This window comes from Tamandua tetradactyla, chromosome 17 (genome assembly GCF_023851605.1).
Source record: "Tamandua tetradactyla isolate mTamTet1 chromosome 17, mTamTet1.pri, whole genome shotgun sequence".
NCBI classification, from domain to species: domain Eukaryota; kingdom Metazoa; phylum Chordata; class Mammalia; order Pilosa; family Myrmecophagidae; genus Tamandua; species Tamandua tetradactyla.
In genome coordinates, this window is record NC_135343.1 from 52,962,261 (window position 1) to 52,976,057 (window position 13,797).

A 13,797-nucleotide genomic window follows, 5' to 3' on the forward strand; every position below is an offset into this window, starting at 1 on the left:
TTCACGGCACACGTCACCATCAATCAAGTGGACACTCCTTCTTGTACTCCAGGTACCTTCTGAGTGGCCTGCTGTCAGATCAAGCTGTCTAGTAGAACTTTCGACCGGTTTTCTGCAGCAATGGCATTTTCATTAGCTTTCTATTTAAAGAATATTGCAAGGTCAGACCTGAGAATTCTCCATCACATTGTTTTCCCTAAGCATGGACTGATACAAGCTTAGAATACACGAGGAGATAGGAAAAGTTCTGTTAGTTGATATCTTAGAGCATCGGGTCTGTGATAATAGGGAAAGCTGATTATGACACACAAGACAGATGGCAAGCACCATATGTCTCTTCCTCTGGTGCTTCAGTGGATTAATTTATTTTTGCTTTGTTATAAATTGCCACTCACATGAAGGTTGCTCGCTGAGTTCAGTTCTTTGGAGTTGAGGGACCAAGGTCCCCATCCTTGTTAGCTGTCAGCTGAGTGCCACTCTTAGCTGCATGCTTTGTACTGAAGCTGCTTCCATCTTCTAAACCATCAGTGGCACATAGAATCCTTTTTAGGCCTTGAATTTCTCTGATTTCGCCTTCTACTGCCAGTCAGTGAAATATCCCTGCTTTTAAATGGCTTATGTCATTAGAATAGACACACTTTAATAATCTCTGCATAAGTCCTTTTGGGTTAAACAGAGTCAATTGGTTAATATTTTAATTGCAACTGCAAGAATCACTTTTGCCATAAATCATAAAATAATTCTGGGGTTCATATCCAACATATTCAGAGGTCCTTCCCATGGTCAAAGGAAGAAATTATTAAAAAAGAGGGGACATTAATATTCATTAAATTCTGTCTAGCACAGAGGAGAGCATTTGGCTTTTGTTCCACTCATGCTTTCCTAAGACAGGCCTCACCTAAACATTCATAATAGAAACAGTCCTTCTATTTCTTATGTGTGAAAGACCCCGAAGGACTGGGAGCTTACAATTTCCCTTGTGACTTTACATATTCTTGTTCCTTGCAGCTGCCCCCCCCCACCCCAACTCCAACATTGTCTTGCACAGAACTTTTATCCCTAAATGTTTCTGTCCACCCCTTATGAGAAAATTCAGATTGATCAAATTGTGACTGGAAATCCTCTTCTATTATTGCTACTAGGTGAACCCCAACCAACCCTCCTTTCCAAAAGCCCCTTAAAGCAGTCTGTCCTCCTACCCCATGTTCGAATGGTCCTTAGGATACTTCTCAGGTCAAACATGTTTAAATAAAGTCTATGTAATGGCACTCAGATTCATTTTCTGGGGTAACACTGAGCCTTCTGCTGCTCAGCCCAGCCACTTCTTGGGGCTACATGCACAAGAGACCCCTTGTTTCCTCCCCCTGAGTCCCAGCACTGGTCCACTGAGCACGGCTGATCCCAAGAATCACTCTGCTGCCTTCACCCCAGAATCCCACTAAGCTTTTATTTGCTCTTTTTTTTTTTTTTTTTTTTGTCCTTGGTATGAGCCTCTTGGTTTGATTTGCTTCATTACTCAGGGTTTTCAGGTCAAAGTAGGGTCATGGTGCTGGCAAGATTCTCAGGCTCAATGATTTGTTCTTGTGTTCTCATAATTTCAATATAGGAAACTGCCCATCATTCAACTAACCTTGGGCCATTGTCTGCTTTTAATGTGAACAAAGGTCATGGTGCCAACAGCACTAAATATTTCAACCTCTAGCAAGACAATTTAGAAGGGCAATTTAGAATTTCAGTGGCCACTCTTGGGAGTGCAAGATATAAATAAGATACTCCATTTTTGTGGCATCTTATAATCAAAAGATTGAAAGAGTCCAAAGAATAAAGTTCAGTATTTTTAAATTGTTGTGAAGAGAGCTCTAACTATATAATAAAACTGTGAAAGGCAGGAATGTTCTAAAATTATTTCCCTTAGGGATTCCTTTGAATGAGCTAATAAATATGTAGACTGTCTAAACTCCAAACACAAATGATTCCCTGTTTATTTTCTTCCACATGTCTTTTCTTACGAGATGTGCTTATTGGTGACCCTGTTGAAACCTGTGATATTTGATATGAGCAGAGTATTTGGCCAAGGTTCAGTGTGTCTTTAGAGAAGGGTTCTTGTAAAACTCAGCCAACCCTAAGAGGGACTGAGCTTTGCACCATGTATGGTCTAGACACCATGTCAGGGCAAGGTCAAGGTCATTGGCACTTGACGTATGAAGGGGATGCAAAGGAGAGTTTTTGTAGAACCGAATTAACAAATGGAGGAATGGCAGGTAGCTGAGTGCCAGATGATGGGACAAATAGTATGGCTGACAGAAGTGACCTAAAAAAAGAACAAGAAAGCTGAAATTGTATGGAAGGAAAGTGCATTGAAAACAGCAATAGAAATTAGGAGGGGATACCTTTTAGTTTAAGGTCTGGTTCTTCCCTTGTGTTGTAATGGAGAAGTTACTTAATATCATATCAAGATTTATGAAGAATCTGAGTTTCTACCCTACTTGAAACAGATATTGACAGAATACAAAGGATTTTCTTAGTTCCAGTTCAGAAAGCAGCATGGCATCAGCATATTCACCTTTAGTCCACCTTATCCTGGGCCCCATAGATCAATACAGAGGGCCCCAGACAGATACTTTCACATGCAGTGGCTGTATTCTAGAGAAGGGTCTCCCTTATAATTATGTTATAGGAGCTTTCCATACCTAAATGCTTCATAATGGGAAGCACACTCCCTTGGCTCCAGAGGGAAGACATTTTTGTTTCTAGGGGGGAATAAGCACATCTATTTCACTCTGGAAGGAGACATTATGTGTATCTTCCAAAAAATAATAAGTAAATAGGGTTTCTGATTTAGAGGGAGATGTTATCCTATTTTTAAAGGCTCCTCATTACACATATATCCTTGAAAGTGTATTTTACACAGAAGGCTGTCAGTGCATACATAGAAGATGTGTAAAAATGTAAAGAACTGCCCTGGAACTTTGGGATCAACAATGTTATCCTGACAAAAAGGAGGGAAAGAAGTGTGTATTAGTTAGGGTTCTCTAGAGAAACAGAATCAACAGGGAACACTTGTAAATATAAAATTTATGAAAGTGTCTCACGTGACCATAGGAACGCAGAGTCCAAAATCCACAGGGCAGGCTGCGAAGCCGATGACTCCAATGGATGGCCTGGATGAACTCCACAGGAGAGGCTCACCAGCCAAAGCAGGAATGGAACCTGTCTCCTCTGAGTCCTCCTTAAAAGGCTTCCCATGATTGCATTTAGCATCACTAATTGCAGAAAACACTCCCCTTTGGCTGATTACAAATGGAATCAGCTGTGGATGTAGCTGATGTGATCATGACCTAATCCTATGAAATGTCCTCATTGCAACAGACAGGGCAGCGCTTGCCCAATCAGATGAACAGGTACCACAACTTGGCCAAGTTGACACCTGTCCCTAACCATGACAAAATATAACAAATAAGGTATCACTGGCTGAGAGAGTTCAGATAGAAATGAGAGGCTACACTGTAAGTCACTCTTATGCATGCTTCAGTTAGACATTGCTACCTATTATAACTTGAAAACCCCAACCAAAACCATTGCTGACAATCCTAGAGAATACGTAGGACAGTATATAAGATTCTACAAACTTCCATGCACTAGAGTAGCTTTCCAAAACCTAAAAGCTCCAGATGAGTCCTTGGGCCAGATAAATCCTGAAACGCAGAGGGGCCATCCTTTCCAGATCATCAACTAGTTCCATCCCCCTATTCCATATTATCAACAGCCCCTTCTAAGATGAAACACTTAGAATGGGCATAGCCCAGCTACCCCTAAAGAGTGGGAGAAAGATCAAAGATGATGGTGGAGTTATACAGAGATCAGGCTTCACAAATGAATATGAGTGCTGAATCATTATACTGATATTTTCTTATAGCCTCTAATACCTTATAGCAGCTAGAAATAAAAACCTAAAATTCTGGAATTGTAACCCATACCAACTCTGAAATCTGTTCCACAACTAATTATTGTGATGGACTTTGAAATGAATTGCTTTTATGTATATATGTTATTTAAAGAGAAAGAGAAGTATAACAGAAAAGATAGGATTTAACATATGAGTATGACAGCCGAATCACTATATTGATATTTCTGTCGGTCTCTAGTGTCTTGGAGCAGCTGGAAGAAAAGGCAAAACATCATGGAACTGTAACCCAAACCAAACTCTTAAAATCAGTTCTATAACTATGTGTTAAAATATGCTTGGAAATTTATTGATTATTTTTTATATATGTTATACCTCACACACACAGAAAAAAAAGAATGGGAAAAAAAGTAAAAAAAAAAAAAAGTAAGGAAACAGTGCATAATTGCCTCTCAAAACATCTCTAAACTTTATTTTATCCCTCTATAAAACAACAGGATTCATTTAATTTTTGATAGTCCATGGCCTTCAGTAAATGATGATTCATATGGGTTTAGGAGTCTAGGGGAGGGTGCATGGAAAATTGGGAGCCAAGTCATTTTGATCATTTGTAATTCTTTAAAAAGATGGAATTAAAGAGTGAAAGTGCATAAAGCATTATATATGACTCGAAAACTTCTTCATTCCCAAGATGAAATTCTGAGTAACATCTAAATCATTACAACCATCTCCTGCAAAGAGTATCCCTGGTTATCATTTTACTGATGAAACAATTGTTGCCTTCTAATTTCCCAGTTTTCATACAATGTTTTATCCCAAAATGCATCACTTTCAGCCAAAGTTTATATTGGAAAATTGGGTCCATCCATCCATAAATCTCAATATAAATAATTTAATAAAATGTACACCAGAGAGTTAAATGCAGCAAAAACTTCATTTAAATACAACTAACAAACCATTAGAATTATGCATTCCTTCAAAAGGACACCAGAGGCCAACAGATTGGTCATGGGTCCCAGGTGTCAACAGTGTAAAGAGAGGCGTCATCTGCACATGACACCACATACGAAAACAAAGTCTTTTTTAACAGAAACATTAATTCCATGTTGATCAGAAAGCTGAGTTTTTAAGAATTTTCCATCCTAGCATGAGAATTTATTACATTTTAGGTGTATAACCAAGTATGTGTTTGAAAGAATTAATTGAGAATTTGGGTGGGCATTTACTGTATTGTGTTTTTTCTTTATTTTTAAATAATGAGATAAAAGCTGGCAGATAGCATTAGGACACAGAAATCCGATTTTCAAGAATTTCAGGGAATGTCTGCAGTTGGATTCAATTTGAAGAATTATCATCTTTTCTCCATCATTCTTATCTGTCACCATCAGATTATGCCTTGGCAAGTGTTGGTCATTTTCATGAGTTTCAGGGAAAAAGTAAAATCAGGAGAGGAGACAGGGGTGGAAGGAATGGTCAGTCAGCTCTTCCCTATCACTTCTGTCTTTTCTGAATTCTTCCCCAATGTCCTCAGTATTCTCACGCATGATCCCTATCTAGGATAATTCCTCACTACCCTGAACCTGCACTCTTCCGAAAGAAGGCTTCTCACTCCCTCTGCCTCGCAGGGATGTGGGAACTGGGCTGCTGCTGCTGCTGCTGCTGCTGCTGCTGCTGCTCCTGCTGCTTTTGCCTAAAGGAAAGCTATAAGATTTTGGAGAGGAGGCAATTATGGTAATTCCAGTGCTTGCCTAGAAGCGCCTCTCAACATTCTGGGAAACTCTGAGGCCACATCACTCATGCCCCTTCTCAGTGTCCTGGGAATTGATTGTGAAGGGTAGTCTTATCTCCTTCCAGTTCTCCTCCTGAAAGTGGGTGCAGTGATACCCACCAGGTTCCTACCAGCTTCATTGCCCCCTTTCCCCATTGTCTAACAACACCTTTGTATTCTTCTCAGGGAGACCCTCTGTTCATCCTCTTCACTGTGATCCTCTGAAACTTAGGTGATATGGATTGCACCAAGATCATGAAAGGTTTGATAACTTGTATGATTCAATCAGTGCAATCCCCTCTGCTGTAGTATTGGTTCAAAGACACGCAGTGACTAAGGCTTCAATGGCCAACTGTGGTGTTTCCCTGGCCATGGCGATACCATCAGGTATGTCTACAAAAAGTGCAGCTTAGGATTTTTCTTTTACACAATTTAGGAAATCCTATATGCTCCCCTTTCTGGTATGGATGTTGAATCAGTAGCCCCAGTTGCTACTGGCAGGTATTTGGAGCTGTGAAAAAAGACAATCAGGGTTAGAACTTAGAGCTGAAAGAGCACAGACAAAAGAACCCCCAGAGAAACAGCACTTGAATCGTAATTAATCTGACCTCAAAGCTTACCTTCCTGCAACATTCTTCTGTTAGGGGATCCAATAAGCCCTTTGATTTTTTTTTTTTAAGTAAAATTATACTGGGATCCTTCTCACATGCCAGTAATAATATCCTGTCTTCTATACCAAAGCTCTCCAACTGTATGAACAGACCATGTCTCCATAATCATGGTGACTCAAGGTCAAAAACAGAACTCAGGCCAACTGATGAGCTGGCACAAGCCAAGTTAACATGGGCTATTCTAACCCATTTTATCATCTCCAAAAGGACAGAAAATGAATGCCTTTAACATCATAAGATTATAAATCATCTACAATGATGGAAAAATGTTTCCAACGAAAGTACTACATGACCTTTTAGTTAAGGTACCTCAACTTGGGAAGGGTAAAGTAATTTTGGCAAACATCATGTAAGAAAATTAGATACTGTCCATTGATCTCATCCATTTTCTATGAAGACACTGTTATGCTTCTAGCCCATAAGAAAAATTTTCTCCATGGTCTCATGTAACATTCTCCTTTCCAGTTGAAGGAATTAGACATCTTATTTGTTTCTCCATAACAGGAATATGGGGCTGGGGACAATGATGATGAGACATAAGACTGTTGCTGGTCTTGAAATATGCATACTATTGAGAAATTTGAGTCTTGCCTACACTCAGTGCTTTGATTTGCTAAGGCTGACAGAATGCAATGTACCAGAAATGGAACAGCTTTGAAAAAGGGAATTTATTATGTTACAAATTTACAGTTCTAAGGCCATAAAAATACACAAACTAAGGCACCCAGAGAAGCATACCTTGGCCTAAGGAAAGCCAATGTCTGTCACTTGAAAAGACATGTGCTTGGCATCTGCTCGACTTTGTTCCCAGCTCCATAGCTTACAGCTTCTGATGCCATTGGTTTCCTCTCTAAGCATCTGTGGCCTTCATTTAGCTCCTCTGGACAAAATTCTGAGTTCCGGCTTACTTAGCATCACATGGTAAGGCACACGGCAATAGGTGTCTGCTCTCTCTGTTGGTATGCCAAGCATCTGCACCTGAGGTTTCTCAAAAATGATTCCTCTTTTAAAGGATGCTAGTAAACTAATCAAGTTTACTAATCACCCACCTTGAATGGGTGAAATCATATTTTTCCATCTAATTAAAAGGCCACATCTATGATTGAATGGGCAATCTCCATAGAAATAATCTAAACCAAGGCTCCTGCCCTAAACCATATGTCAGACCCCCACAAGATTGGATCAGAATTTAAACGTGGCTTTTCTATGGTACATGATAGCTTCAATCCAGCACATGAGGTAAGGGAAACATCATCAAATAAGCATCATTAGTTGCATTTTTATTCATTCAAAAATAATAATAGAAATATTGTTAGACATTAAATTTTCTCGGCTCTGGTCCTGATTGAGGACAGAATATATTTCAAAGCTCAAGGAAGAAGGATTACCTGGGGGCCTTTCTTGCAATTGCCCGCTAAGGAAAGGGTAACACACTGTGAGATGGACAAGGGCTGATATTATATGGTTTGCTAGCCAGACATAGCAAGGTAAATACAGAAATAGAAAGTTGTAGAAGATTTTATAGGAATTTGAATAATTATAATTGCTCAAAGTAGCAATTTAAAAATGTTTTTATGAATTGATGATCTGTTTTATCCATTTTTAAATTAATTTTTATTCCATTTTACCGATATTAATCCATGACAGACTGGATGTGAAAAAGGGGAATAAAAAGAACTCTCCTTCCACCCTAATATGTTAAAGAAGTACTGTTATAAAAATATCAGAACCCCATAAGGCATGTCGTGTCACATCATCTGAGACCTGGGGGTGGGGGGGGAATGTGTAAGCATTAAAGTTTGGTAAAGCAACCTCATCAACTGAATCCAAATGCAACGTGAACAGAGGTGATTTTTTTTTCCTTTAAAAAAAGGCAGGATGTACATTCAGTCAGTTTTCCCTGAGATCTGAGTGAAATTGGCAAGACCCAGAGTTTCTTCCCATACCGACTTCCTCCCCTTCAGTTTCTGGCTAAGAGATTGGAACACAAAAGCCACAAATATGCAGGCAATTTTTTTTTTTAATTCTCTCTGACCCTTCAAGTCATGGGACACAAAGAAGAGTCTGAAATGAAGGTACAGTGAAGGGAACAGAGGGGTGATCTGACTGGGAAGGCAGGCGGGGTGTGCAGAGAACATTCCCTTCCTGGGTGGCTCTTTTCACTGTGTCCCATGTCCGTGATGAGCTTCACACCAGCTCCAGTTGCTGACTTTATGTGAACACTAGCCTTTGAACTTGCAGACATAGGGCAAAGCTATATCACAGTTATAATCTCTCCATTTCAGAAATCCTGGAAAGACAAAAGAGGTAAGACCAATGGGTCTACTTGATATTGTGATCCTAAAGGAAAAGCATCCCGTATTCTCGCCAGGTCTTCAAAATTTCTTCATTATCACCAGTGCCAGACCACAGGAGAAAGAGATGCCAAGAGAAGAGAAATGAGAGGGTTTAGGAGAAGAGACATTGTTACGCATCTCCTGGCTTTGGAGGATTCGCTAAAAATCACACCCAGAGATGTAAGATGGGGGTTGAGAAAGGGAAGGAAATGGTGGCTCCCCTATTGCTTACCAGTGGTTCGTGATACAATGGCACAGTGGCCAGGACTTGAGACACTGGAGGGATGTTTCTCCCAGGAAGAGTAATGCATCATATCATTGCTACTCCACTCCCATCCATCTGCACTGGGGTCCATGCCCTAGAGAAAAGAGGATGGAGCTGATGAGGGCAATGGCCCTCTTCTTGCATGATCTCCTAAGCTGCAATGCATGAACCCTTCCCAACATGACAGATTTAGTCTGTTCTTCCAGAGGCTTCCCTAGGACCCTCTTCTGTAAGCCATTGCTTAACTCCTTATTCTTTTGGAAAAATCCCAAAGCCAGGACCAATGGAACTGCCAAAGTAACATGTTACTTATAGAAAAAGAGTTGACAGGGGACTTGTGATTAACCTTTGAACCCCAATGTCAGTTTCCACTCTACAAGTGGCCAAAATGATTCTTTCTTCAATTACGATCCCTTTAGCACTATTGGCCCAGACTTCACGAAACTCAGAATAGCTCAATTATAAAGTCTCGTGTGATAATTGTGCAAAAATCTTGAGAAAAGGAAGATTAGATTTACTTTGGGACCAGGGACCTCCACTAACTCATATTTTAATTGGGCTAAAAGCTTTTGTTTTTCTTGAAATATTGCCCAATCACTGTGCTTCAGGACCCCATAGGGTGCTTCCTTCTAAGAGGACAGGACCTGGATCTAGGTGACAACCGCCACTTAAGAAGTAATGGGGGAGGGCCACGGTGGCTCAGCAGGTAAGAGTGCTTGCCTGCCATGCCCGAGGACCTGGGTTCGATTCCCGGTGCCTGTCCATGTAAAAAAAAAGAAGTAACGGGGGAGAAGATGTCACCACACCTGTGTGGGATCATTCAGCCCAATCCAGACGTATGAGTAACTCCTCAACTGACTCTTGATCAGGGCGGCCACGAAGGATCCCTCAACCCCACTGAGCACAGACACCAGGTGCCCCGAGGATTGCTTCTGGCAGGCCATCTGTGCAGGAAAGAGAGAAACTGAGAGGGAGCCTGAGACCTTGCTGGAGAAGGGAGAGGCAAAGGTAGGGTAAGAAGGGGAGTATGTGAGGATGCAGGTGTACATTCTCCCCTCAATGCTCTCTGGAGAATGGAGCCCCACCTGCACCTGTGTCTCCCATGTGCTTTTCCCTACCTCTCCCATCCCCACCCCACCCCCACAACCACTCACATCTGCATCCATCCAGGATTTTGGTTTCACAAATAAGGCATAGCAGTATAAACCATAGGCTCTGGAGCCTCTGGGACACCGGCTCCGTGTTTCTGGAAAGTTACCTGGAGTGAATGAGAAATAAAGGAGAAGGATCTGTCTTTTTTTCTTTGTTTACTCTTTCCCCCTCTTCAATTTCCACTCTTGCCTTTCTCTGGCTGGTTGTCCCTGCACAGGACCCTCCAATCTTTTATCTTCCCCATATCTCATTAATGAAACTTCATACCTTCCCTCCCCTGCCTCCCAGTTAAAGTATAAGGACAAATGGGAAATCATCTCATTCCAGTGTTAATGAACTACTGTGATGTCTCCCACAACTGGCTGATCCAAAGGGGCATGTAATGATGGATGGGCTGCATATAGTTTAAATATAGAGCAACGTACCTCAACCCTAGTACATGTGTCACACAAGAGGCTTCCTATTCTTCTTGGCCCTGAACCTTCACAGGGAACCCAGTGCTAGAGGCAGAGAACTCTTACCTTGGACCTGGGAGAGGAGCATCAGGCAGGAGAGCAGCATCCAGAACACACCGAAATGGGCCATGGGAGGCAGCATCTTGTCTGTGACTTGAGGAAGCAATGAAAGATCACTAAAGGAAAGGGCAACCAGAGAACGGTGTGCAGAGATCCCACTGTCCTACCTCTTATCATTTTCCTTTTAACCCTGAGTTATCAATACCTTGGTGAACATTCCCTCCTCTTCTGTAGTTCTGGATCATAATGGGCATCTGTATACCAACTACTTCTGAAACCTCCCCTGACTAACCTTGGTGAGCCTCAGAACACCTAGGTTCTATGAAGGCCACATCCTCCTAGACCTTCCCATGCAATGGGTAAGAAAAGACCTTGGCCTGGGTCCCATCTTCCCACAGCCCCCACATACCTACCTTACAGGGGTCTGGGATGGTTTGTCAAGCTAGGAAAGTCTGGGCTTTTATAAGAGAACCAGAGGGAGGGGCTTTGAAATTAATAATAACAATATGTAGACAAGACAACATCATGGGAAGGTATTGGAACTGGTTCAAAGAGATTTTCTTCCTGGAAGGAGACTCTTTCCGGAAAATTGCCACAGCTATATCTCTTTCCCACAGCTGGTCAGCACGTTCCCCAGGACAGGTGAAATTTGCTATTTCCCCACCTTTTTGTTGTCAGTGGTCTGTAGCAAAAATTGTGGTATTGAATTTTTAAGGGAAACATCTGAACAAGAACTTCTCTGATTTCTCAAAAATTAACTCCTGTAAGCATAGGGAGGTGTCTCTTTCTACCTTGTCTACTAGAATCATATAAATACTGGATAAGAAGAGCAGGTGAGTCCAGAAATTACACAGAAGCTCAGATAGTTGAGTGTAACTTATACAAAGAGCTGGAGTTCAGGGTTGCTACTTCAATATAGCAACAAGTTTTGAAGAAAGTTCTGAGTCATCTTACAAGTCAATAGATGAGCCAAAATCTGAGGGAAATCAGGTGATTACATTATCTTTCCAGTCTTCTGAGTGAAAGTGTCACTGATCAAATAATGTGATAAAATAAGATCTGATGTGGGAAACAAAGGCATAAGGAGGACTAAAGTTATAGGTAGAACAGAAAGATATATAAATGAGTAAGCAGTGAAGCAGGGACTAAGCAAGTGTTGGATGAGAATGTAAGCGTGATATATATTGCATGGTTTGACCACTGCTTCCTGGAGATTTTCTCCCGTCCAGGGCACCATTTTGGGTGTCCATTAAAAGCCATTCCTTTTAAATAGCTATTAAGAGGGTGGCCAGCTTCATGTGTGGAGAACGAGAACAGTTCCTTCAGGCAGGTTTAATTCTGAGTTGATAATTTGGCACCTCAGAGAAACATGAAGTGGTTCTTACTTTTGTTACAGATTCACATTGGCTGTCCAGATTTTGGTCGTTTCTATGGGCTCTGAGTCTCTCATTGTTATTACAGTCAAGACTCTGTGCAGGGGCCTACAGTAGGGATCTGTGATAGACTAACATAAGCAAGTTCATTGTCAACTCACATCCTCAAAATCAAAACTTTAAGTAAAGGTCAGTAGAACCTCCAAATAATCTAATATTCCTGAATATTTAAGTGAATGTTTTCTTGAGTAGTTAATAGTTATGACTGCCAAGTGTAATTTGTATTCGATGGACAAGGTGTCTTACATCACACATCCCAGTGAGGCTTCTATGTGTTTTTGTCTTTGCATTGTCCACAGTAAGTATTAATGTATTAAGTGGCCTCCTATCTTCTGAAATTACATTGGTAATCTTCCTTTTCTTCCCTACCCAATACTGAAAACATAGTGTATGAGTTATGTAACTGCAGAGGTTATTTTTTTCTAGCTTCCAAAATATGGTGCTTTTTCCATAGTATTGCTTTTACCAACAATATATAAGCTTCAACCATGTTAAAGTAAATTATCTGTTATTCTTCATTCCCAGTAACAATATTATGAGCATATTTTGAATGTATATCCAAATAGAGACCCTTTGTAAAGTCTGTCAAAGAATAGCCTGGGAGCTGCAAAGATTGAGGCAGAATTATAGGGGCTTTCAACAATCTCAATTGGCCTCTTCACCCATGCTACCAATACGATGTTCCAGAACATGCCTCTTTTCCAGATCTAAGCACAATTAAGTTCAGGTGTTCTGACTAGAATTTATAAAACAACTCAGGAAACTTGGTCATGTTTAGTTGTTTTGTTTTTAATTTTTCTTAATAATAATCCTTATCAATCAGGCACTGAAAGGTTTATTGAGATACTGTATTGATAAAGCTGATTTTAGATTAACAATCTATTGCTTTGCTAGTAAGAAATAAATCCCTACTCTTTAATTAATCAAGGCTGAGTTTTTGACATTTTCTCTTTTTTCTTTTTTTGCCAAAAGATGTCCATCTTGTGCATTTTTGCACAATTATTTTCCTAGACCAATAATTCTTGAAGACTAACCATAGTACAATTATTCCAAACATTAACATGAAAAGGAAATGGTCACTTCATGGAAGTCCAGGCAGTGTAAGTGTTTCAGAGATGGCAAAATGTGCACAGTTACCAGAAGTTGGCTCATTAGGGCCCCACGTCTAAAATCCCCTTGAAACTTTTTTTCTATTGGAGATTTAACAATAAAATACATCCCTTTGAAAAATATGAGCCAGATATCTGAGAGATCACCTCTATCCTTTAAACTCTTCCTAAGCCTGACAGATGCAATGAAAGGATTAAAATGAGGTCATGTGTGCATTGTAAAACAACACAGAGGCGCCAAACCTCAAAGTCGCTGAGGCCAATGAGGAAGTTTCAAAGGGTTGAAAAGCTAACCCATAACTACTGGAATTTGACCAGCCCTGGATGCAAGCAATGAACAGCGACTATCTTCTGGCATCTGCAGTTATTAGGGGCAATAAAGGTTTTTATTAGAAAATTGTGTCAATATTATTTGGTTTCAATCTTTCATTTTGATCTTGGGACAATTCCTGGTTGTACATCATGTTAGCTATCCTAATACACACATACACACACACAGAGGCAATGATATTTATGAAAGATACTATATAAAATATACTACATATATTTATTATACTATATGTAAGTGTTATATATAAATAACATTATAAAATATACTATACATAGTATTTATATAATATAGTATAGACTATATATTATAAAAT

The 13,797-nt window shown here is 40.2% G+C and overlaps 1 protein-coding gene across 2 annotated transcripts; it reads right to left on the reverse strand.

Annotated features, from left to right (window-relative positions):
• Positions 1-8,343: 8,343 nt before the first annotated feature.
• LOC143661073 (regenerating islet-derived protein 3-alpha-like) lies at positions 8,344-11,054 on the reverse strand. 2 transcript variants are annotated; one of them, XM_077134702.1, is made up of 6 exons: positions 11,025-11,054; positions 10,618-10,704; positions 10,099-10,202; positions 9,751-9,888; positions 8,912-9,038; positions 8,344-8,633 (listed from the first exon to the last, which is right to left on the reverse strand). In XM_077134702.1, the coding sequence occupies exons 2-6, from the start codon at positions 10,691-10,693 to the stop codon at positions 8,566-8,568; spliced, it is 513 nt and encodes a 170-aa protein (XP_076990817.1). In that variant the 5' UTR covers positions 10,694-10,704; positions 11,025-11,054; the 3' UTR covers positions 8,344-8,565. The 2 variants fall into 2 exon arrangements, with proteins under 2 accessions (XP_076990817.1, XP_076990818.1); XM_077134703.1 differs by having other exon boundaries at positions 11,021-11,033.
• Between the last annotated feature and the right edge of the window lie 2,743 nt (positions 11,055-13,797).